The 24,847-nt window shown below is 38.5% G+C and overlaps 1 protein-coding gene across 20 annotated transcripts in view; it reads left to right on the forward strand.

The window, feature by feature from the left end:
• Window positions 1-2,343: 2,343 nt before the first annotated feature.
• ARMC2 (armadillo repeat containing 2) overlaps window positions 2,344-24,847 on the forward strand; it is a 79,724-nt gene continuing 57,220 nt past the window's right edge. For 8 of the 20 annotated variants that reach the window (XM_026071989.1, XM_026071990.1, XM_026071993.1 and 5 more), the window contains exons 1-5: window positions 6,009-6,193; window positions 7,176-7,421; window positions 8,734-8,872; window positions 10,394-10,562; window positions 11,887-12,094. In XM_026071989.1, the coding sequence (XP_025927774.1) occupies window positions 7,204-7,421; window positions 8,734-8,872; window positions 10,394-10,562; window positions 11,887-12,094 (734 nt within the window). In that variant the 5' untranslated portion in view covers window positions 6,009-6,193; window positions 7,176-7,203. Of the gene's footprint in view, window positions 2,440-2,593; window positions 2,791-3,749; window positions 3,985-6,008; window positions 6,194-7,175; window positions 7,422-8,733; window positions 8,873-10,393; window positions 10,563-11,886; window positions 12,095-24,847 lie in introns of those variants that run through there. The other 12 variants (XM_026071988.1, XM_026071991.1, XM_026071992.1 and 9 more) reach the window with 10 other exon arrangements.

A 24,847-nucleotide genomic window follows, 5' to 3' on the forward strand; every position in this document is an offset into this window, starting at 1 on the left:
GTCTATGCAAAGTTGAATATGACAGGAAGATTCTTGTCCAGATTGGAGGTGGGACTGTTGTTTTTTTGTTTTGAAAAAGAGGAAAGAAATAGGGGGAAGTGGGGATTACATCTCTGTTTGTGTTGCTGGAATGCCATTGGAGGCTGCTGTTATAGGTCAGCAAAAGGACGAACCCAAGTATGATCAATGAGCATTTGGCAGGCAAAGTGTCTAGCACTGTTAAATAATTCTGAATGGCATTGAAATATAGGCTCTGTATACTTGGATATCCAGATAAGTTTCATTTCTAGATAAGTTTTAGTTAGCGAAACTGAAAATTAGTCTGGATACCAGCACCAAAGCCTTTTCATGATTTTAAAATCTAAAAAATGAAGGCATTTTAACAAATTTCACATAATTGAATAGTCTTTTTTTTTGGCTGGTTAGGCAGAACTGCTCAAAACAAACACCTTGTTTTTACCTTGGCAGTCTCTTGTGCAAGTACTGGATTGGCCCAGACCTAGTCAGTTCATGTGTTTTGATACTTCCATCCTAAAGCAGTGTAATTGTATACAAGGAGATTTAATTAAGTATATACATTTAAAATAGGTGCCAAGAGAGTTCATTCAATACAAAAAACATGAAAAAAGGAGTTTAAGTGAGAAAGCTATAACACTAGAGACATAGTGGAGAGACACAACAAAAGAAATATCTGCTGTAATTGCCAGAGCTCAGAAAACGAATAAAAAATTAACTCTTCAATTTGATGGCCTAAAAATAGAGGGGAAATAGTGTGCATACGAAAAGGATTAAAGAAGAAGCCAAGAAGGGAGGCTTAGTGGTTTAACTGGGTGGATTTAAAAATTGTTTAAAGAATGAAGAGATGATAATGGTAAAAAGAGATTCAGACAAGCTTTACCAGGAAGCAGATCTACTGATTTTTGTGTGGAACTTCTTTTGTGCTATCTCAGTAAAAGGAAGGTTCAGAAGAAAATAACAGAGAATGAGCTGACTGTGAAGGGTCTGAAAATAGCGTGCGCACACACATGCACGTACAAATTCTTTTGGCCTTTACGAAGGAATATACAAAGAAAAACAAGTACAATACTAACAAGGTGTTCGTTACTTCTGATATAGAGCTTGGCTGCAGAAGAGGACTAGATACCTAATTATTAGAAATAAAGTAGAAACTAGCAGAGATAATAGCATGTGTTATGTAAACCTGGTAAGGTTACACATGAAGATCTTACTGCTATCATAGGCCTGTCAGAGGCATAAGAGGGAACAGAAGGGGACTTTTGCTGGGAGAAAGGGGCATAACATATGCTTGTAAGAAGATTCAGAAAGAAACATTACGTTTAAAATATCAGCAGGGTTCTTTTCTAAAAAAATAACATGAGAAAGTAAGTTTTCATATTAGTAAGCAATTAGTTAAAGGATTTTTAAGTCAGTAAGAAACATATACATAAAATGAATTTAGTTGGAGTGTTTTTTGATATACATGAAGTTTTTTCTGAAGGAAGCAAGGAAGAACCCCGGTCAGAGGCAGAGATTCGTGTCGCATTTTTCTATTATTCACATAGAGTTAATAACCACCCTCATTTAGCAATTTTTAGATAACCTTCAAAACGAATTCAGATAGAGATCGAGGGCAAAGACCGTCCTTATCAGTCACGAACTATCAATTTGCCGCAACGGGCCTGGTTCGGCCCCGCGGGGGCCCTGCGCCGGCGGAGGCCGCGGCCGGCAGCGCCTCGGCCCGGCTGCCGGGGGTCGCCGTCCTCCTGCCCCTCCGCTCCCGGACTGCAGTAGCGATTCGTGCCCAGATGTGCTGCAAATGAACGGCACGGAAACACCCATCTGCAGATCCCAAAGCACGCAGGGCACGGGCAGGAGGCGCGACAGCGATTCGAGGAAGCCGAGGAAGATGAGCGATTTGACATTCCATGCGTGACCAGGCGAAGAAGTTTTGTGAATTCACCTACGCCTCATTTTTGCCCCCCCCCCCCAATCCAGTGTGACAAACGCTCATACGCTTTTGCCTTTCACTGTGGAGAACTTTAATGCCACCGTTTTCGGTCAGTATGAGCCTGAGCTCAGAGAAAAGTTATCGTAACGGGGCACGTCCAACACTTCCAGCTTTCCAAAACGAGGACCTTCTGTGAGCCTCTATCTGGGCTTTCTATTACGATGCCTCGCACTTGGGCCGCAGCAGGTCGGCAGACGCGCCGACGACCAGAAAAGCGGGGCCCGGCGGCCGAGAGGCAACAGCGCCCCCAGCCACGACCGCGGCTCCGCGCCTCGGGCCGAGCTGCGCATGCGCATGCGCCCGCCGCCCGCGCAGGCGCCCTGGCGGCTCCGGGCTCCCSCCGTCCCGCCGCCGGCAGGTGCGGCTGAGGGAAGCGCGTCGGGGTAACGGTACCGGCGGCGGCGCCGGGGACCGGCTCTCCCTCGCTGCGGGTGAGCGAGGGTCCCGCGTGGCTCTGGCGCCCTGCCGGGCCGCCATGGTGTGTACGGTTGCCATGGGAACGGCGGCCGCCGGTGGCGCCGCGGCGGGGAGGGCAGCGGGCACCGCGCGGCGGCGGGGCCGGGGGGGGGTCCCGCCCCTACCCCCCCCCCTCCCCGGTGCGTTGTAACCGCCGCTGGCCGTTAGGCCCGCAGCCGCCGCTGTCAGGCGCCGAGGCCGGAGGGTGGTGAGCGGGCCTTGGCGAAGCTGGCGGGAGCGCCGCTGTTTTGTTTCCCGGCAGCTCGGCGTGGCCGGAAAACTGCCTTATGTTCCCGGGTTTGCGTTGGTTGCCCTGCAGCGCTCGGGTAAGTTTTTCTTACTCCGCAGGTGCCGCTGTGTTCGGGGGGATCCATCTTGGATGCGGTGTCCACCGGCCGCGCTGAAAATCTGGCTCCCTGACGAACTGCGGGCTCCGTTTCTTGCCTTTTTTTTGTTGTTGTTGTTCTCCCTTTTTATTGGTAAAGAGATCTTTGCTGCAGAACTTTACCAGTCTGAATTTATCTCAGTTGTGACTGATATGCTGCAGGGTGGTTTTGGAGTTATTGTTTAAATTGCATCTAATAGTATCCATTATTAAATCTATTTTATCATAACTATTAAATCTATATTTGGATATTAACCACTTTAGAGACTTACTTGGACTGACAGAATCAGGATTCAGCTGTCAGCGAGCAGAGTTTTTATAGCTTGAGCACAAGTTTTTTCCTCACTAGTTTGGCGAAACAGAGTCAGTGTTCATTGCCCTTAAAGTTACATGGTAAAACCTGCTGTAGTACCCAGGTTTTTATTAAAGGAGACTTAGTGGGCTTTTGAACAGTTTTTGGTCGTTCCATCCATATTAGACTTATGTCTAGCTGAAGTTTATTTTCTTGCCACAATGACTTATGTTCCCCTCCCGCCCCAAATTGGTACTTCAGTCACAACCAACATGTCTATCTTGTGAAATGCAACCCTGTGTTTAGTGATCGCTGAGGTAGCTCGGAGTGAGCAGGTATACCCACTCTGCATGCTGTAGTGCATCAGGTGGTACTGCTTCTAGATCTGAGATAGGATAGCAGAGTCAGCCTGGTGCGTATCTGATGGAATCAGCTGTGCTTCTCACATGTGCTAATTAACTCAGGGTGAGTGCTGCAAGAGTGCAGCTATCTTGCTTTGGGAGGTAGGTAGGACTGTGCTAATCCATGGCTTTCTGAGCCATGCTCTGTTGAGCAGGGGGTTTCTGATACTGTGCTGATACCTACTGCTTTCAAATCTTCCTGTACAGCAAGAATGAGACCTCTGGAGTAAACCCCGGGGGGGGAGTAAGATGAGACCAAGTACAACTTTTCAGAGACTGCTGTAAGTCTTCCAGTGCAGAGGCAGAGGAGAGCTCTACATCTGTGCAAGTTAAAGGCTACCTGGAAAATGGTGACAGCAGTGAGGGACAAGATCCACCTATACCAGTTCTGCTGTCCCTATTGAGGCTACAACATTGCTGTTTTCTGTCTCCTGCTGCTGAGGTGTGGGATTGGGGAGCAAAATGGGGCTATTGCTGGATTTTCAGAAAGAAGCACTGATAACTAGAATAATTTCTTATTTTTAACTAACATACTTTTAAATAAAAAGTTTGTGAAAATAGTTTATGTAGAAATTCTTACAAATAAGCATGAAAGCAGGCAGAAATACAGTCTTGCAAAAACAATGAAAAACAAGGGTAAAATCGCACTGTGCACGAAGTAGCCAGTGCAGTCATTCCCCTTCCACGCTCTTGTACTACTCCTTCATCCTATGCTTCTGCTTTCTGCTTGTTGCATTTGTTTGTTGCACTTTAGTTTAAATTGGTCTCTGGTGTTGCAATTGAATGATTTGGGTACATTCAGCTCGTCAAAGTCAGGAAAGCTGCTGGTGACTGGAAGGGTTTTCCCTCATGCATGGGTCTAGGTAGTAGTTTTCCAGGAAGAGGAGTAGCCTAGTATAGTTAAGGGTACTCACTCAGAGCTACTGGGAGGCAGAAGGCTGGAGAGCAGGTGAAATTTGATGCATGCTGCTGCAGCAGAGCAATTGCTTGATGCTTAAAGTGCCTATTGCTGGAACATTTAAAATGGAGAATATAAATCTTTCTTTTGCTGTAAAGACAGACAGAAAAAGTAGTAGTGGTACTGTGATAGTACAGTAGACAAACTCATTCAGATGTATTATTTCTTGTGCTTCTTATTTGCTTGCAAGAGAGAGTAGGTTTTCTTATATATATCCTCATATTTTTATGACACTGCTTACTTGTTTGTCTGTGCTCTGTTACATTTTCTGACTAAGGGGTATCAATGACTGATACATTGATATAACACTCAGTTATGGCATTATTATTAAATATTAATGCTATGTTAGGGTCAGTGGTAATAGTCTTGAGCTGTGCTCAGTGCTGCCCCCCGATGCCGGTTCCTAGCTGTCTCTGCTTTCTTTCTCGGAGCTGCCGGCTCGGGGCTTGAAAGCAGAGGCTGTGCGACCTGCCGTGCTCTGTCCTCCAGCAGTGGCGAGAGGCTGGGGAAAGGCTGTGCTCCCTCCGCTCTCCACTAACGTAGCAAGGCAGAAGTGAGCTGCTGTGTGGGAAGCCAGTCAAGAACTCAAAATTTAAGTCGCAGGTCTTCTTTGCAGCATTAATTATTAAAACTTTGTTTTTAATGGGTTGGAATTAAAACAAGATTTACTAATTAAGCTTATAGCGGAAAAGTTCCTTTGACAGTTAAAAAGAAATAGGTAAGAGATGAAGACTTAAACAAAACAACCCCCCCCCCCAAAGATTTCTATTGGAAGTTTGGTCTCAATTGTAACTAGCTAATAAATGTACTTCTAGAATAGACAATTTGCAACTGAAAGTAGATTTGACAAAATTTAATGAAATCTGATGGTAGTCAGAGGTGGTGCTGCTTCACAGAACGGATATCTCGGATTACTTCTTAGTTTAAGTATAAGAAAAATACTTAAATCCCACAAATAGACATTCAATGGCAGAGCACAGAGATTTCAAGAATTAAAGAAAACAATGGCATTCAGAGATTAAATGTAAGATACTAGAATACTCAAGAAGATTTATATTAACACTTAGCCAGGTAGCTGGAAATACATGGATCAGAAAAGAAGAAATGTGAACTAGGTCAAATTTCTTATTTGTAGGATCCTATTGATTATGTTTTAATACTTATTCATAGCTATTGTTTCCATGCACGCTAAATCAGTATGTTGTACATATGGTCTACCCAAAAGACATTCCACTTAAAGGTCAAAGTCTTAGCTCTAAGTATTTGGGAGAATAGGGAATGATAATCCACTTTTCCTATTCAATGGGGAATATTGAATAGTTGCTCCAAACAGACTTCTACAGTGGAGTTGCTTGCTTAACTCTTTTGTATCACATTGTAGTAGAGGGAAGAGTAGGGAGCCAAATTCAGTTATAATGAAGAAAAGTAATGTATTAGTGGTAATTGGAGGTATTAAAAACACTGACAGACTTAAGCTCCTGATCCGTTCTTGTTTCTGTATGTTGTAGTGGACGAGGTTGGTGCACTGCTCCTTAGCATCCAGTTTTACCTTGTGTGGTTCAGCTGAAGGTGTTGGGTTGTGTATATATTGGGAAAACTGTGCCAGCATGAAGGAGCTCTGAAAGAAAATACAGAAAAAGCAGACAGAAGTTTAAAATTGCAAAACAGGAAGAAGCGAACTAAAACTGGAGAAGTGAGTGGTGTGGGATTTTTGTGTGTGTGCAGTTTTACCTCAGAGTTCAGAAATATTCAAAGTGACAGTGTCTGATCTAATGTTGGCTCATTGTCATCAACTGTGTGAGAGAATAGAAGTTACCACGTGCCAGCCTGGGTCAAAGACAGTGCAGAAACATGTATTTTTCTGCTTAGATAAGTTTGAAAAGCAGAGGGGGAATTTTGGTTGGTGCATGGCTCATGAGGAGTTTGCTGTGAAAAGAAAGGATGGTATCTACAGAGTACTATACCAGGATGTTGATTGATATTGGGGGGGAGGGGGGCTTGGTAGATTTATGAAGCAAATCTTTCACTGCTCAATGCATTTGCCACAAGATGCAGCAGGACAGAACACTGATTGAAAGTTTGGGTTGATGATTTATCTTGTGTTAGTGTTGTCTGTCTGCATTGGGGAGGGGTTCCTCGTAGAGAGAAGAACTTACTGTCTGTTTTCCTTGCATCTCCTTACCAATTACTGATAACAGTATGTCTTTTGACTTACTAAGAAGCTGCGCTTGGTAAGATCAATGCCTTATATTGGGTATTTCTGAAGTTTATTGGAAGGAAAGTATCTCTTTACAGCATTTTATTGAATTCCTGTTTTGATTATGATAGAAGTACTCAGGTGTTAACAAACAGGTTTTTCTGCAGTATCAGGGAGTAGAGTACTTGGCTGTGAAAGTACTTTTGAATTGAACAGGGTGTTTTCTAGGTCCCACTGAAAAACTAAAGGACCTCCATGTCGGATGCTTTCTGCTCTTTCTGAATGTTTTCCCATGGAACTCAGAAATAGGGAGAGCAACACGGTGTCAATGAATCCTTATTTTCCMCCACTTAACTACTCAGATATTGTTATAATATCCTTTTTTTAACTACACTGATGTGGCATAAACATTGATGCATTATTAGTTTGTAATTAAAAATTAGTATTATATTCTGTGCCTTCTACATAAACTGTACAGTGTTCTCCTGTGCACATCTTGCAGAAGAATGCAAGCTTCAAAGAATAAAAGTACAGAAAAGCCAGAACCATTCTACAGGCTTTCCATGCCAAAGCAGAAGGCCAGTTCTGAGATTGTAAATGAAGCAAGAAATCTTTTACGAACACTAAGAACTCAGAGGCCGTTTACACCTACAGAGGATCAAAGGAAGCTTTTTGGATCTGGATCGTTGCGAACTCCTGAAAATAGACCCCCTTCAGTTTTTAGGTACTGTGTCTTTAAGATTTTCAAACACCCTTTAGCAGCAAGGGATTTGCTTCTATAATTGTTTATGGTGGTTCGTCCTGTGTTAATCTCTACCTAATCGCATCCTTTGCCTTCTTCTAATGATGCTTACTGTTGGTGTTAATCTACATGTCCAGGAAGTTCCTCTGATTAGAACTACCAGAGGCAGTCATTATAATGGTTTTTGTACGTGGAGAGTAGTGTGTGTGKGGGGGAAAATAAAGGTCCGTATCTCCTTTATCTCTTCCCTAGAAAATGTGAAAACTTGTGGGTTTTTTTTTTCCTCTGCATAAACTGTTCTTTCTTCTACATAAACTGTTCATATGCTACATCTTTTTTTTTTAGCTCCTTCTTGGATTTTTTTTAATATAAAATTGTAGCTCTTGAAGTTTAAAATGCTTATTTTAACCAGAATTTATATTACTTCAAGATTATTTCTTACCTTTTTGTGGGTGCTTACCTAGCATAATGCACAGAGCACAATGGATCTCCCTTGTGACAGAAGGGGGAAAACCAAAAAGAAAAAATTGTTTTTAGGGTTTTGGTTATGATCTTTGATATTACCTCCTGTTCCTCTTTTTTTAACACATCAATTTCCCCCATCATTTTTTAGCTCTCCTTATATATCAATTCTGTAATGACTGTAGGGAGGAGATGTGAGCTGTATTTATAATGTCAGGTGTCAGGCATGCCAGAAAAGATGCCAAAACGTGTTTGAATGGCCAAGGAGTGAGTTGGTGTCCATGCTGTTTTCATGGCAGCATGACTTCAGGCAGTCTGCGTATCTTATATTCCTTACTGCATACAGTGTTGTGCCCTTATAGAAGGAAGGAGTCTGAGAATGACTTGGCTGTCTGTTGGTGATCAGGTAATGAGATTGCAAGTGATACTTTATGGCGGACTCTGGCTGAACGTACGTAGCCATGTCCATGCTTGTTCTGTGCATGCTATGGGAAGGAGCAAGCTTGTACCTGCACAAACTGGAGCTTTCTTCCCTGCAGTGTTCTGGAGCTTGTGCCTGATAGCTTGGGCACTAAACATGCTTAGGTGTGTGCATGGATTTAAGCTTGTAGTAGAGAATTGTTGTAGACATGTATGAAATAAACTGTATCAGGGCAGATGTGCAGGTGGTCTCATGATTCTTCTCCCTTGACACTGCTGCCTTGCCAGGTATCAAAGTTAAATAGCATTCATGGAAAGAAGAGTGGTGATGTAAATGCGGTGCACTGTCACTCTTCCTTTCCTCTTTTTTTTTTTTTTTTTTTTTTAATTGCATGCTTCCTCCCTCTGCCAGTGAATATGGAGAAAACAAAAGGGGGGACTCCTGCTTGATTCATATTACGTTTAATTTCTTTGTTAGTCTTCATGCTTCCAGTTTTGATTTGGCTGAATCAAGACCAGTTTCTGGTATTCGTCTTAGCCCACTGGATCATGTGAGTACTCTCTGAAATAACACTATGCCATATTGACATATAAAGTATGTGAATTTATATGGTACACCATAGTGTTAGGAAAGTATGCTGTAGAAATAGGTTGAGATGAAATAGATTGGGGAGAAATGGAATGCTGTTATAATGTTAGTCAGAGACTTATAAAGTCAATTTTGTCAAATATTTTTCCAAAAATGAAAATCATTAAGCTGTTTAAATATTGTTGCTTTAATTTAAATATTGTTGTTAATATTAACATTAACAAGAATCAGAAGGAAACTAGAGTCAGCTTTATTGTGTAAGATGACTAGAATTTTGAATTATTTTCATTTTGTAAGCATATCTGTACTATAGGGTTTTTTACATTTAATCTTATTAAACATAAGATTAAGTCATGGTCATTTATTTAATGTTCCAGAGAACAGAGCACACTAGAACAGTTAATGTCTGTTTGCTATATGTACAGTTTCTTTACTCCAGAACATTACTCTTTGGGGAAATTAGAAAAAAAAATCCAAGAAATATTACAATTTAGTAATCTTGATAAAGTAATGTATTTATATGAATCAAATCTGACCATGCTTATGTCTATATTAAATATATTTACATTCTGATGTTAGATTTTTCAATTAGCTTATGTGTAAGAGTGGAAGAAAACTAGAAAAAGCTTGCATACTGTTGAGAGCAGTGCAAAAACTTCTACTTCAGCCAATAGAGGCAAGGAGGTCAATGTAGGTCTTGTACTAGTCACAATGTGGGGAATGGAGCTCGTCTCTTGGCCAGGGAGAACTCTGAAGATCAGACTGAGGACTTTCCAATAGACCCTTTATTATAAGGAAATTGGTAGAGAACCTAGACCTTAGAGGGTGATGCATTCGTGTAAGTCACAAGAACAACAGTGTTTTGTACGAGAGGTACAGGGTGTTGGCTGTGTTCTCTAACGTGTGAGATACTGACATAAATAAAACTAGAACTTCCATATTTCTGAATGTGCATGATTCATCTCAGTTTAATAGGATATGATACATGTGATATGAACATGCTTGGACTGTTTTGGMAATAATACTCCCGTGGTCAAAAACTTAAATCATAAAGAATAGATCTACCTCTAGAATTGTTAGTGCATGTCTCTGGCACAATATTTTTCTGATAAATAAGCATACCATAGATGATGTTAAATGAGTATGTATGAGGGAAACAAATCATTCTGAGTTTCAGTTGCTCTTTTCAGGTTAGTTCTTTTTGTTTTTACACCCCTGAATGTTTGCTTTTAAATAGCTTTCTGTGGTGATGTTGGTATAGGTGATCTAGCTTGTTCAGGGGAATGGTTTTGTTAAACTTTGGATGCCTTTTCTTAATGAGCAAACTTCGGTTATTAAACTGCTGCTGGTAGTTCCCATATATGCTATTCTGAAGTTGAAGAAATTATTTTTACAAAGGGTAACTTTTAAAAAAAAATTGCTTATACGGAAAAGAAATTGACTGTACTTTTGTAAGAACTTCTTTGTTTTATCTTCATGACAGAAGCCAAAATTACTCACTTCTGCAAAAGATGAAGATTCTTCCATTTCCCTTCCAAAACCTCCTGTGGATCCTGAGGAGGTTAGAAAAGTCAGCAGTGCTCGAGCAGACTTATTTCGAAGAACTTCTCAGGACAATTTCCTTCCTGCTAAAATGTTTCCTCCTGATCAGAGTAAGAATGCTTTGATACAAGTTATTTCCTAGAAAAGTAACTGTGTGAGGGGGTTTAATATAATGACATCTGTAATTATTATGAAAAAAGCTTTATTAATATAAATGTAATATAAACTTCCATGTCTTTTCAGAGTAAGCTTTAAAAAGATTTACATGGCTTAAAAACAGTTTTGAAAATGTGATTTCCAAAAGCGATACTGACTTTAACTTCTGAAAATGGGCTGGAGGGTTCTAAGCTACACAGATGCCTTTGAAATTTTTTCCTATAGATTTCTAAGTAATGCAGTTTCTTCTGAAAGTTTGCTTCAATGGGTAAAATCAGCATTAAATGCTGAAATGTTTAAAGAGATAATGAGATGGCATCATCTAAGGAGATTCTTTGATGGATTCTTGAGTACAAAAGGAAGAGTAAAGAGGAGTGATATGCCTTGACAGGCCTCCAACTACATTGTATTTGTTCAGTGTACTTTGTTAAGAGTTTCATTAGTGGAGATTTAATAAAAGTCACTGAACATGGGATTTGGAAGTAATTTTCTCACAGATGGGAAATGACTTGATGTCTTGGTTTCCTGCAAACTGGCTCATTATAAAACAGGCTGGAACTCCATCTTTAACAAAGATAACAGCAATTCTTTCATTGCCTGGGATTGATACTTTACATGATACACTGAATATCTTGCTTCTTACCTTATTGCAAAATAAGGTAATTGGTTTTACACAAAATGTACTAGATTTTGCCACATCATTGTGTAGATCTTCAGTAAGTATATATTCATATCATGTCCTCCTATATGTAGTCTAATCCATTACCCTAATACGTTGATGTTACTAGTTTGACAAGTTGAGAACCTAATGTAGTTACAGCCTTTGTTTTACAGGAGGCAGTCTGTATCGTCCCCCACATTGTCATGCAAATGTTTACATAAGCTTTTATTGCAGGTTCTTATCATAGATGTACATACCGAGGTACAAGATTAACAGCTACCTTTTGCTTGAATTCCTTTATTCCAGTTCTGAAAAATAATCTCTTCTTTTGCAAGATACAATCCACCTATCTGTAAAAAGGAAATAAAATGAAAGTAATAGTTGAAAGGTCAAGAGGTTTAAAAAACAAACAAACAAACTTAAGGAATGATGTCCATAAAGACTCATGTGCAAAGCAGAACACTTTGCTCTAAATAGTCTTAAGCTTTCTTGCTTTTTAAATTGATATGAGCAAACTGATGATGTAACATGAAAGATAAGTAGTTTATTTTGAACTCCTTCCTCTGTGTATATTGTGTAAGAACACTTCCACTAAATATATTCTTTGGCTATTTCAGATGAAGAAAAGCTACATTCTGAAGAGCCAGCTACGATGAATAATCTTTGCAGAAGTAATGAAAACTGCTTAGCAGAACAAAGGGCATACACACCATTTAACAGTGGAAAGAGTCAATTAATTTATAATGAGCATATCAGCAAATCAGAGAGGGAAGACATCCTGAAAGGGACAGCAGGAAAATTTTCATTTCAACTGAGAGGTGAAAGGTCAGTATTGCTTGAGTATGGTAACTGTGTAACTTTTGCACAAGCCTTTTTCTAGTTGTTTATTTGTGCAAGTATCAACATGTTTAGAATTGATGGAATTTGAAGGCAGTAGTATTAATGCATTAAAAAAATTATGTTTAGATCATTAGGCAACAATAGCTTAACACTTCAGTTCTCAGGAACTTTGATTTGTCCAAAAAAATATAGGTAGGGTGTTATTTGATATGAAATAATTTTAATTTTGCTTGATCATTAACCTTTTCAGACTAAGTCTTCTAGTAATTGTATATAGAATACTGAAGTTTAAAATCAGTGTATTTGTCTTTACAGTTCAAGCCTGTTGTTTTAAGTTATTAAACATTCTTGCCTTAGTTCCACAGATGAATAAAACAATGTTTTCATTTCTGATGTTGGGGGGGGAAATTGTCTGTTCTCCTACTGACAAAAGCAGAACTAATGTGCTGAAATGCAAAAACTAAGCTTAATTTCTGTATGAACTCCTTGGCAGTAGAGGCAGAAGGGGGGTTGTTTTGTTTTGTTTTTGTGTTTTAAGTGACCAAACAGGTGTGATGGACAGACTTGCATGCCTGCAGTCTTCTTACTGCACCTGGATTATTATATACATTCTGTAATTCACAGTTAGTGTGTGTGTGGTGGTGGTGTTGTTGTTATTGTTTTGTCTAATTCAGGTCTGAACCCTTGCATGGGGAGGTATACTCAGTGGCCCTGTTCAGTAGGGGTAACAGTTGCTGCATCAGTAGTTGGGTAAACAACTCTTTGATGCAAATAATGTTGACTTATCTGACAACCTCTACAACAAAGAATGTATAATAACACTTTATTTTCAAAACATATCCCTTAAAAAGTTGGTCATTTTTAAATGTAAATGTCTACCAGCAGATACCTGTTTTCTAGCATGTCTTTATGCTTGAAAAGAAATAATTTCCCTGGATATTATAATGCTGCTTTGMTATTAAATAGTATTTTCTTAATGTTATAAGATGAAAAGCCTTTCATTACCAGCTTGATGATAGTACTGAATAATTTGGAGAATGTTGTCCATTGATGCTTTTACAACAACTGATACATAAAACTATTGTAGCTCTCTTCTTTCTACCTGAAATTGAAACCAGGATTAAAAAAAGACTGAATCAGAAAGACTGGAGGCATCTGAGAACAAAGTAAAAGCTTCATGAATATGGAGGGAGGGAAAAGGAGAAAAACACAGAGAAGGAAAAAAGCATGGGTGAATGAAAGTAAAAGACCAAGGTGGATGCTTCAGTGCAAAATCATTTCCTCCCATTAAAATCAGTGATGCAAAAGACTTTTTGACTAAAAACTGTATGGATTATCATACTATATAAGTTACTGTAATCTGATTATTTTCTAATAGCAAAGCTGTGATGTGAAGCAATTTAATATAGCAGCTAAAACTGGAAATTAGTTGAGGGTGTCCAAGTGAACCTTAACATTGAAAGGTCATTGCTACTTTTACTAATTGAAAAGAATGACCCACCTTCTGAGTGGTAATTTTAAAACTTGCAGGTATGCTTAAATAGCTAATACTATTTCATTGTACGTTCCTGTTGTCTGTTCAAAATTATTTACTTATTCTTTATAAGATTGCTAGCTCCACAAATTTTTGGCTTGGGGTTCTTGTTATTGTTGCTTTTCACAATTACCCATTCATATGGTGTTGTGTACCATAGTCATTGAGTTTTCTGGTAGCTTGAACCACAGAATATCCTGATTTACCTTGATAATAATTTTAATTAGAGAACGACTGATTTCTCTATTGATATATTCTTGGAAATAGGAAAAAAAACTGTTACCAAAAAAATTGCTCACTGCAACGTGAGAACATCGGAATGGTATTGTATTTAAAAGGTTATCAGTTTAAGGGATTTTTGTTTTGTTTTTAGTCTTATTTTTTCCCTTCTTGGTTTCTCATTTTGCTCGTTTGAACTGTTTCTATTTTATTCTTTCCTGTGTCTGTCATATCTGCTTTAGTATGCAACCTTACTTCTGTCCTGAACATGAGTAAATGATGAAGTCTTTAAGTTTGTTGGAAATTATTTCCATTAAATTTAGCTTTAGTCTGAGTCAGACTGAAATTATTATATATAATATATGTGTATATATTATGTTAAATATATAAAAAACATGTAAAAATATAGAAACACATAATATGTAACAAGTTATAAATATATACATCAAACTTTTATATATGGTTTTGGTCTGATACAGAAAAAATACATTTCCAGGCAGGTTGATTCTGAGATCCTACAGCTGCTCATCAAAATTGATATTCTTATAGGTCTCATTGTTAATAGCAGCAAAGAAACTGATAGGTATTTTTGTATTTGACCATGACAGTCTCAGCATGATTCAATGAAACTGATATTTCTATTTTTTGCAAAGAGACACTTTTTTTTATTTGGTTTTAGAGCATATAATCTCTTGTAAATTATATAAATTTGCACACCTTGTGGATCTTCTTAACAGTTCAGATTCTAGAAGTAGTACCAGCTTCCCAGAATGTTCTCATAGCTTGTTCGTTTGAGTTTTGTAGAAGCAATCCATGAAGTTGTTCCTTGGTTAGAATCTCCTTTGGTTAATGAACAACTTGAACTGTTTTTCTTTTCCAAGATTTTTCAATTCCAAAGGGATCAGATCCAAAAGGCCTTTTTTTTTTTCTTGGGCTCATTAAACTTTACTGACTGACAATTTTGATTATTTTTCATTGCAATACATACAAATTATATATTAACTATGTTTTTTTAAAATATCATTCTAAATCTAAAATAGTCTTTCTGATGGCAACTGTACTGTTGCCTGCATTGTGAATTGCTATAAGCACAGTCCACACTGATAATCAATAGATAAACAGACAAGAAGACAGACCCCAAGCAGCTGAAAATAGGGGGAGATAACTTATTCGCTTTAGTATAAGAAATATCTCAATACCAAAGGGAGAAAATGAGCAACTTCATATGTAGCAATGTGTATTATGTATAGTGTTGAGAACTGCATCTTTAACCAGTCATAAAGATCATAGATTAAAGGCAGAAAAAACAAAATTAATTTTTTACTGTTTGCAGCTAGTAAGTGATATGAGGTCAGAATGCTTTATAAAAATTAGTTTTAAAAGTAACTTTTTAAAACTGTGAAAATTCTAGAGGCTTTTGAATTAGTATTTGAATTGTAGCATCTATTTCAGAGCCATCCTGTGGTTCATGTTTTTTAGATTCTGATCTATCAAGTTCAATTTCTCTTTCAGAATGTGCAAAAGGAGTGTTAGAAAACACAGAATGTCAAAAGGGGAAAAATTACATACCTTCAATTTTGTATTTTTCAAATACCATTATATATAGGTGGAGAGTCAAGGTTCATTTTTTTTCATAAACTCTGCCTCCTTAATTCTTTGTGACCTGTTATTTAATTTTCTGTCTTTCAATATAATAGTTTAGATACAGTGATTCTGACCATAAATGGTGGACAGTTAATGCAGGTAGCTTGGTGAACTAGGAGAAAGTAGTAGAGGTAGTTGAATCTTATTGGCACTTATTATCTTCAATTAGATCTCAAATTACTGAACTTAATAATACAGGAAAATGTTTTCCATTCTTGTTTAAACTAGTTTTCTCCAAAACAGAAGTGTAGCAGAAAACTCCTGCCTCTTTCTATGTTGAATGCAAGATCTGTGTTTGTAAATGACATCTTTATCTTCTTCTGTGGATTGTACGTGCTGCCTGCATGCTTGCTACTGAGATTATTTTGCCAGTGTTGCCCAAGAGATCTGCCTGTGCAGATCCTTGTGCCAAGGATCGCTTAACAACACTTAGGTGATCTTATGCTTAGAGTACCAGACATACCTGCAATGGGCATAAAAACAGTACAAAATGCTTTCCCTTTAGCAAAGGGCATGGATACTTCAAGCAATTTTCCAATCCATATCAGCCCAATTCATGTTGTTATCTGATGGAATGACTGTAGGTGATCTCAACTGCTCTCAAACAGCTCTACCTCATGACTAAGACTTAAACCTGCAAGCACATCAGTTCACTATTCACATCTGATGCTACATGAGCCATGCAGACCTTGATCTATATCCTCTTCTGAGTTCAGAGATGTCATTCTTCCTCTGATTCACAAGGCAATTGAAATGTATTACAAACCTATCCTCCAACCTTTCCTCGAGTTTAATCTTGATTTGTATTTAAAAGAAGGATCACTGCAGTAGCAGAGTTTTGGCATTCTTTCTCCATAGAACATGGAGATTGTTCTCCATGTTTAGTACATGTGCTAAAAATCCACTGCGATCCAAGCTCAGAAATTACTGTGTCATGCATACTTGAAGTATCCTGTACAGAGTTAGAGATCTCTTCTATTTAAAGTACATTGTGCTCAGGAATATAGCATGAGGACCTACAAGAATGTGAATACTTTTATTATCCAGAGACCTGTCGTTCTCCATATGAAGCAGTTGTGTAAGCCTCAATTCAATATCCCAATAATTTAAAAGCCTTTCAGAAGCTAAGCAAGAGGATTGTACAGATATTATACTTCCCATGTGAGAAGGTGTATGAAACTTCTTGCTCCCCTTTTCCCGCTGATCCTGTGTATGTACCAAAAGAATTTTGTCTAATAAAGCTGTTTTTCTGTTCATGATGAAACTGTAGAGCATGCCAAAATAGCATGATAGATTCCTGCCATTGATACTATTTCATTTATTTCAGAGAAAACGGGAGGGAAGTATTTTATTCAAGCTAGAAGCTTACTCGCTTTCCATCTCAAGTTCTCTTTTATTGTCCCAAGGACTGATGAAAAGAATATGTTCATTCTTTTCACTAATGAAATCACTACTGTTTTATAAAGATGCCAAAAAATTGGACCTTCTTGGGGGATGAGTTTTGTCATTTGATTGCTGTTTGTTTTTCAAATAACCAACTAGTTATAATGAAATAGGTATATTAATCGAAGCAGATTGAATTCATTGACATTTCCTCATGAAAGTAAGGAGCAATTTCTGACAACCATAAGGAAGCCTAGCTTTGTTTACATCTTCATCCAGCCGTTGTGCCTTGCCATCTATTGTGATTGCTATAGAAATGAAACTTTTAAAATGGTTTCTGCATTCCTATATGTCAACAGAAATGTCAGCAGTGATGGCAGATTTGCTGATAAAGAGCAACAGTTTCCCTGGTGAGAAAAGATGAATACTTTTTTTTTCCTTCTCCTCCTCCAATTTTTCAATATTCTGAAAGCTTGAATGTCATTCCTGGGCTCCTTAGAAATATAGATGCCTTCAATGTGGAAATGCTCGGTGTCAAGCAGTTTACTCCCTGGTGGCCTGCTCTACCCATTTTTAATTAACGATTTCTGTAAATTGCTTTAAGAAAATCAGATGGTGCTGACAAGAAGAACAACTATGCCCTGCTTCTTGACACTATTGTTGTCCTTGGCAAATGCCTGTCTGACAGAATCTTTGAGAAATATGCATCAGCTGATCCCATGAGACTGGCTTCTCTTTCCTGCGCTTTTTAGAGTTTTGGAATGCTTGTATAGAAACCCATAAAGGAAGGAGATAATGAATACAGGAAGTCACTTCTATCTGCTTGCTTAAACTAGTTTCGTATCTGTGCCCAACACTTGTTCCTTGTCTCCTCAAAGAAAARGATTCCTACAAAAGAGAGATTTCTTCCTGAAAGGAATACTCATTCTCATTTGCTCTGGCTGAATTTTTGAAACTAATGGCAAGGTTCAAATAGTTTGTTTATTTTAGCTGATACTGTTTCAGATTCTCCAGACTTCCTTCAGGATTTGTCTTATCTCATTATTTGTATTCACAACTTCTGGACTTCTTATTAACACATGGCTGCAGGAAATTAGTCTGCTCCTACTGTAGTCTTTCTCTCTCTGTTTCTGCCCCTGCCCCAGTAGCTGTTCAGACAACTATTTAAGAAGGAAGCAATCAAGCGATGGACAGCTTTCAAAGGTAGGGCTTTCTACTGTGTTTTCCAAAGAAAGTGCGATACCTGCTCTCTTGAGGAGGAGTCTGGTTTTTATATAGGGTTAGGAGATAATGGGGAAAAAAAACTGGGAATGAAGAACTCTGTTTCAGAACAGAAATTTTAAAGACCACCAAAGAAAAGCACAACAGGCAGCTGTGGTCTATTTGCTTGTGAAAGAGAATGGATTTGAGGCTCATTTTTACTGCCTAGTCCAAATGGAGTCTTTCCACTGTAGTCATTAGGTTCAGTATAAGGTCATTGGTCTCCAAATCTGGGAAATCTAGGTCTTGAATCTCCTTATTACCGACTGAGATTCAGTTGCCAAAATGGAAAAGTGTGCTATGGAGTGGTAAAGAAGAAATGCCAGTTCACAGTCTAGGTAGGGCTATGGTAACAAAGAATTTAGATTGAATTTTTGTTCAGAATGAGAATTAAAGAAGGCTGCTTATGCAAGATTCAAGTTGGGAAAAATGAAGGTGTTACAGCACCTTGAGTCTTCAGACTCAGATATAGTTGGGCTATACTTTAGTTTTTTGGKTTTTTTTAATGATTAATGATTTATATTACTATCAGTTATCTGCTTGCTTAAAGATACCTTGCCACAAATAGATACTGTCAATAATATTTTCTGTATTAGGCAGAAAATGCAAAGACTATAAAGAATAAAAAGGTTCAGGATGTACATTTTTCATCAACCTTTATTATTCTTTTAAGCCATACTTTATCACTAGAGCTGTCATAAATAACAGACTTGTGCCTATGATGTGTTTACAGAGGAATTGTATTTGTTCATCTTTAGAATGACTCAGAATGTAGTTGGTCTACTTGTTGATATTTTGCAAATTATGTGCTCTTTCTGCTATTTATCCTTTCTCAAACTGGTGGTCTCAGTTGTAGCCTCCGTTATAATCTTCATTCCTTTTATGTTTTTGTCACTTCTGGTGGTGTTGCTTATGATATAATCCTCTATAATTCCTGAAATAATTACAGGACATCTACATCATCAGTTATCCTTTTCAATTATTTGCATGCTTTTGAAAATCTTCATAGCTGAGAAAGAAGACTGATTGTAGGTTTGTGTAATTACTCTGATACTTTAATTTATACTTACTTTAGCTGTGTGCAAGTTATTTACCATATCTCCTTTGYTTTCTGAAAAGGAAAACACTCTTTAAAAGTTGTGCTGTTGTAGTAATTCCATTTTCTTTGAGGCACACCTGTTACTTATTTTCACAAAGTGGTGGCGTCTATGTCCTCTGTCACTGAGATGAGTAACATCTTCGAAAGGAAAGTTCAGTAGTAGCTTACCAAAATATGGACGCATTCTCTTAAGTGGCTCAGTGAAAGTCAATGCTTTGTCTAAAAAGATAGAGTGCCTGTCAGATGCTAAGTTTTGGATCAGGAAGAAATCACCTGGTTTAAAAAACCAACAAGCTCCAAAACATATTCCTTACCATTCAATGAATGACAACAGAGAAAACTATAATTCCTATGTCCTTTTGGCAATAGAAGAAAGTATGGATGGTATAATTAAAAAAAAAAAAGTTAGTGAAAAATGCAAATGTTAATTGGCATATGGAAAAACTAATTTCTATAAGAGTGAATGATAAAGCTAAAAACAATTCCAAAAGCTAAAAACAATTCCTATTAGTTGCTGCAGCAAAGATACTATTATGTTTTTACATTTCCTTTTAAAGTTTATAAAACAGTATCTTGATATTAAAATGAGTTATTGTGGTTTCCTGATCACTAAACACTTAAGATGAAAGAATCACAACAGCAGAGGGCTTAATTTCTAGAGCAATGGTTCCTGAGCATTATGTAGCTGAACATCATTTGAGAAAACTAGTCACAGGCACAGCTCCATAGCTGACTACCCTTCTCCTTTGCCTTGGGGTTCTTGCATCACCTTGTCCCTTACTGCTGACTCAGGGAGTGCCCCCTTTGTCCTTCTTGCCCTGATCCCTAGGGTCACTGTTAGGTCCTTTTAACTTTCCTTGGAGCTGTCATCCTTCATTTTGAGACAAAGCTGCTGATTCTGGCTATGCCCTGATACCTGAGGCTCTAGACCAAGTCATCTCTGCCCTTTGCTGCCCAGTGCTCCTGCCGAGAGACCTGACTGGCAATTTGTGGAGCTAGTATATGTCTGGTGGAGTTTAACTCTGTGCATCATGTAATCTACTCAGTGCCACATAGTGAGATGTGCCTTTCAAGTTAGAAACCACAATTCTGAGTAATTTAGAAAAGCAGCTGTGCTTATACTGGCAGTATAAGCGACACATTGTGGGTAGAGGTCTGATAGATAGGGACTCTTGGATTCTCTTTGTTTGGAATTTTCCCTAGATGATCTTCAGTCTTATTTTCTCTAGCCACACTCTTTCCCATCCTCCCCATATYGGGTAGCAAATGACATTCTCATGTAGATCCAGAGTGCCCATCTTCTACCTGTCTGTTTCAGGATAACTTTATTTTTGCTGTAAGATCTTTTATTTTTAAAAAACATTTTTATAAGTGTTTGTATTTGTCTCTTCTTTGCCTTTCCAAGGCTTTTGAGCATTTCAGTAGATGAACACGGTATGCTAACTCAGTGTCATGAGTTAGAATAGTTAATAGGTGTGTGTGGGTTTTTTGTGGCTGTGTGGGGATGTGGGGGTGTTCCTACCCCCCACAGAACAGTTGAGGTTGGAAGGTGCCTCTGGAGACCATCTGATGCAGCCCCCCTGCTCAAGCAGGGTCAACTAGAGCAGGCTGCCCAGGACCACGTCCAGTTGGGTTTTGCATACAGAATTGCACACTAGTTGAGGTTGGAAAGGACCTCTGGAGGTCAGAACTTTTCCCGAAATTCAGCATGTTCCCTGCTGTTCTTAGTTTTCTTGCTCCGCCTGCTCTTCCTAGAGGATAGGAGGAATCTTCAAAGTGAGAAATGAATTCTGATATCTGTGTGACTAAAAGATTTCTTCTTAAATCTTTAAATTTAGAATGACAGATTCTAGGATAGATAAGTTTAACAAGTGGAGCGATTGTGTTGCCTTTTTTTGTGTGTTTAACCAAGCGACAGCTTTCACGTTAGGCTTCTGGTTACTGCTGTCATAAAATGAACCTTTTCAAGCAGTGTAATATTCCTAAAAGTTTTATGCTAGGAATTGAGATTTTGTATTTAAAAAAAAAAAGGGGGGGGTAGGTTTGCATAACATGCAATATGTATTGCATGCATCATCTGAATAGTTTCTTCAGTATATAACTGAGCTATTCTCACTCTTCAGTTTCTTCTTTGCTTTTTATTTATTTATTTTTTTTAATAAGGTAGTCTTTGGCCTTAAGTTCAGACAAGGAGGATAGCAGATCATGGTTTGTAAAGCCTGAAGACAGGCTCCTGCTATCGTAAGCACAGGGGTCTCAGATGATGGGCCTCATAATGGGCCATCAGTCAGCTTTCCAATGATTCTGTCTTGCAGACCTGCTAAAGGAACTACAAAGATCCTCAAGGACACTGAGAGCATTAGGTTGCAGTCTTGCTATGTCTTGTACTGACTTGCCTTCAGAGAGGACTGGAGTTCCTGATTGTCTGAGGCTAGTAGAGACAATCTGACTTGAAATAGGAATAATCACACAGTGTAAACGACTGGTTTCCTAGGCCTGTTTGGTGTTGTGCACTGCACAGCTCTGCATCTTGTTGCCAGGCTTGTCTTACTGTGGGTCCCATGTGATTATTATCATGGGTCTGCACAATTGATGCATTAAACAGTGCAGGTCACTACAATATGCTGCTGTAGCTTTTTGAATGGCTGTACTCATCATAGTCCATTAACCTTAATTTCAGGGGGAGGCATGTTGGAGTTTTCAAGACAGTTTTGCTGCAACATTCACAATCTTTAGATAATTGAGTCTGTTGCATAGTATACCTGTTGTTATTGGAAGGCCTCAAGTAGTGCATATGAGAGAAAAGTGTTGATTAAGAAAAACTGGGATCAGTGTGCATATGTGTGTGTTTTTTAAAGGTTAAATCCTGATCATATTCCAGCTGGTGTGGAATTTAAGTTGAGCTATGCATGTTCACTGTTGCTCTGTCTGTGAAGTACAGGATACCCACATAGATGCCCTTATATAGTTTTCAGTCCTAGTCCTTGCTGACTAAGGCTTTTCTCTTCAAGTGATTTGAATGGTATTGTTTCAAATTCAAAATGTGAAATTTTAGTAGCAATAATTCCATTGCTATGGAAGGAAAATTGGTTTGCATCTTGACTTGCAAGACAGTTACTGCCACCTTGATCAAGTGTTTGCACTAGAAGTATCTATGTTTTACAGCAGGTAACATTTCTGGTTGCTGTGATTACTTATCTGAAAGACGAAAGGTAATGATCTTGGATGGCTGACTTGCAAAGAATAATTACCCTGAAGGGAGTTAGATGTTCGGTCTTATTTAAAGTGTAGTGTGTTTACTGAATCTCAGGGAAAACATACAGGAATCAAACCTAGTTTCTCTGTGGTATTAAAAGTTCTTAAGAGCAGTGGTGGACTACCTGGTGGCTAAAGCTTTTCTACCTCAAGATCACTTTTAGATTCTAACAAATATTCTACCACACATGGACAGCCTTGACTATAGTCTGTCTGGCTCTTAGCCATATGCAAGCTACAAGTACAGCACGCACATACATAATTTTGAATTGTTTATTTTCCCAATATTTACTGCACTGACTGCGTAGCATCTCTTCCAAGTAAAGTTTGCAACTGTTGGTTTAACATTCTGCAGAACAATGGCTTTTTCCTAACATCCAGAAACTTGATCAAAGTTGCCCTTCCTCTAAGGGGAGCAGGAACATTTTGGTGTTTTAAAGGCTTAAGGTCGTTAGTGGATGGAAGAGCTCTTTTTTTTTTTTTGTCAATGTACTGCAGATGATGAGTAGGGAGTTATGTTGGATGTGCTTTATTGCCTCATTTTTGAGGGCAGCTTGTTCAAATAATGATGGATGATAACAATGCTACATTTCACATCCACAAATAGGGTGTGTGATGTAGAGAAATGCTCAGCCTCTGGAATTACAATAAAGAATTCACCTTTCACCAACTTAGTTTTCAGGGGTTCATGCACTGTCTGGTGGATGACTTCAGGCATCTAAAATTGATCACCCATGGCAGTTATACAGTGACATTCCAGTATTTTTCTCATAACAGCAGTATCCTGATATTCTGTTTGTCATGCATGTCAGCAAAAAAGCTAAGTTAGGTTCTTTTGTTTTTTGTTTTTTTTTCCCTTTTTTTTTTTCCTGGAGTGTCCTGGTTTCATAGTTAGGGAAATTAATGCATGTTTCTTATGCCAACCTGATCCCTCTTATCCAGTATATTCTTAGAGGTCAGATATGATAAGGCATAGTTTATACTTGACTTTAGCATGATCTGGACAGTTTATTTTCAGGACCTTATGTGTTCTGAGCTCACAGATGCAGAGCCCTTCCCTTGCTTCATAATCCTATCTTTTCTCAGTGCACTTGTGTGATGCTGCCCCCCGCTGCCCCACTGAGAAATCTGGTTCCACAGAATTATCTGAATCTGCTATTAACATCTGCATCAGGAAAGCTCGTGGCGTCCTTTTGTTTGTCTTGTCTAATAAAATACCTTTTTTGGTAGAAAATACTTCCATTAGGAGAATGGGAAGGGTTCAGGCTCTTATAGCAGATGCTGCTCTTTCCTTTAAGGATAAGGCGACTTTTAGGACTTTCTTTGACTTTTTATCTAGGGTGTCATAGAATTTATTTCAGAGTTACAATCTAACCAAGCTGTTAATGTGTGTGAGGTATTTCCCTAAGCCATATTTTCCACAATTAAATCTACTTAGCAATTGTCAGACATTAGATGTGGCATTATTTCTTTCTATACTGTCAGCATGAAATCATTCAGAAGGACTCTGACTGTTGTTGAGTTGTCCTAGGAAAATATGCATTTCAACCAGGGGAATTTTTTCACTGGATTGTGTGATGAGAACTCTTCCTTCTCCCCTTCACCCACCCATTTTAGTTAAGGCTCATTTAGTCAAAGTACAAGCAACCATATGCCTCTAGATGAGTTCTGCAGGGTTGTCATGAAGTTCTGATCATACCTTATTAAGCACGGTGCTCTCTCTGAGGATTCACAGTATGATGTTGACCAACTGAATAAAGACCCAAAGGCACTCTGAGATACTTTTTCAGGTAGTATTTTTCTGTGGGTTTGTGGAAATCATCACAGTATGACTCATTTCTTGAAATCACACATTGCATGACAGGCACTCAAAGGAGGAAAAACTAGTTATTAACCTGTAACTTGTTATTTGCGACTTCCTTGTTGTATAKGCTTTCACAACATCTTGCAACTTTCCCCTTTTTAGCCCATATAGAATTTGGGAATCTCTGGGTTAAAAAAAATAAAAATAAATAAAGGAACTCTTTACATGGTCTAATGATCCTAATTTGTAGAAGGCATGCCCTCCTGGATACTGCTAGCATTAAAAATAAACCCAGTTTATAGGGTAGATGTAGTCACACTCTGAACATATAAATCGATAACATATCTCAAAGAACGGTCCTGCTAAATAGCTTGTCTGTTGCAGGACTACCCACAGTCAGGGTGCACTGAACTCTGATCTAGGTCTGGAAGGAACTACTTTGTACCTAGTAGTTCTTCTGATGCCTGTGGTTTGCGCTGGCAGGCCCCTAGGATCTGCTTAGCAATGCTCTAAATCTATTCTTCTCACTAGTTAGTGAGA

Source organism: Apteryx rowi, unplaced genomic scaffold (genome assembly GCF_003343035.1).
Source record: "Apteryx rowi isolate R43461 unplaced genomic scaffold, aptRow1 scaffold_334, whole genome shotgun sequence".
In the NCBI taxonomy this organism is placed as follows: Eukaryota; Metazoa; Chordata; class Aves; order Apterygiformes; family Apterygidae; genus Apteryx; species Apteryx rowi.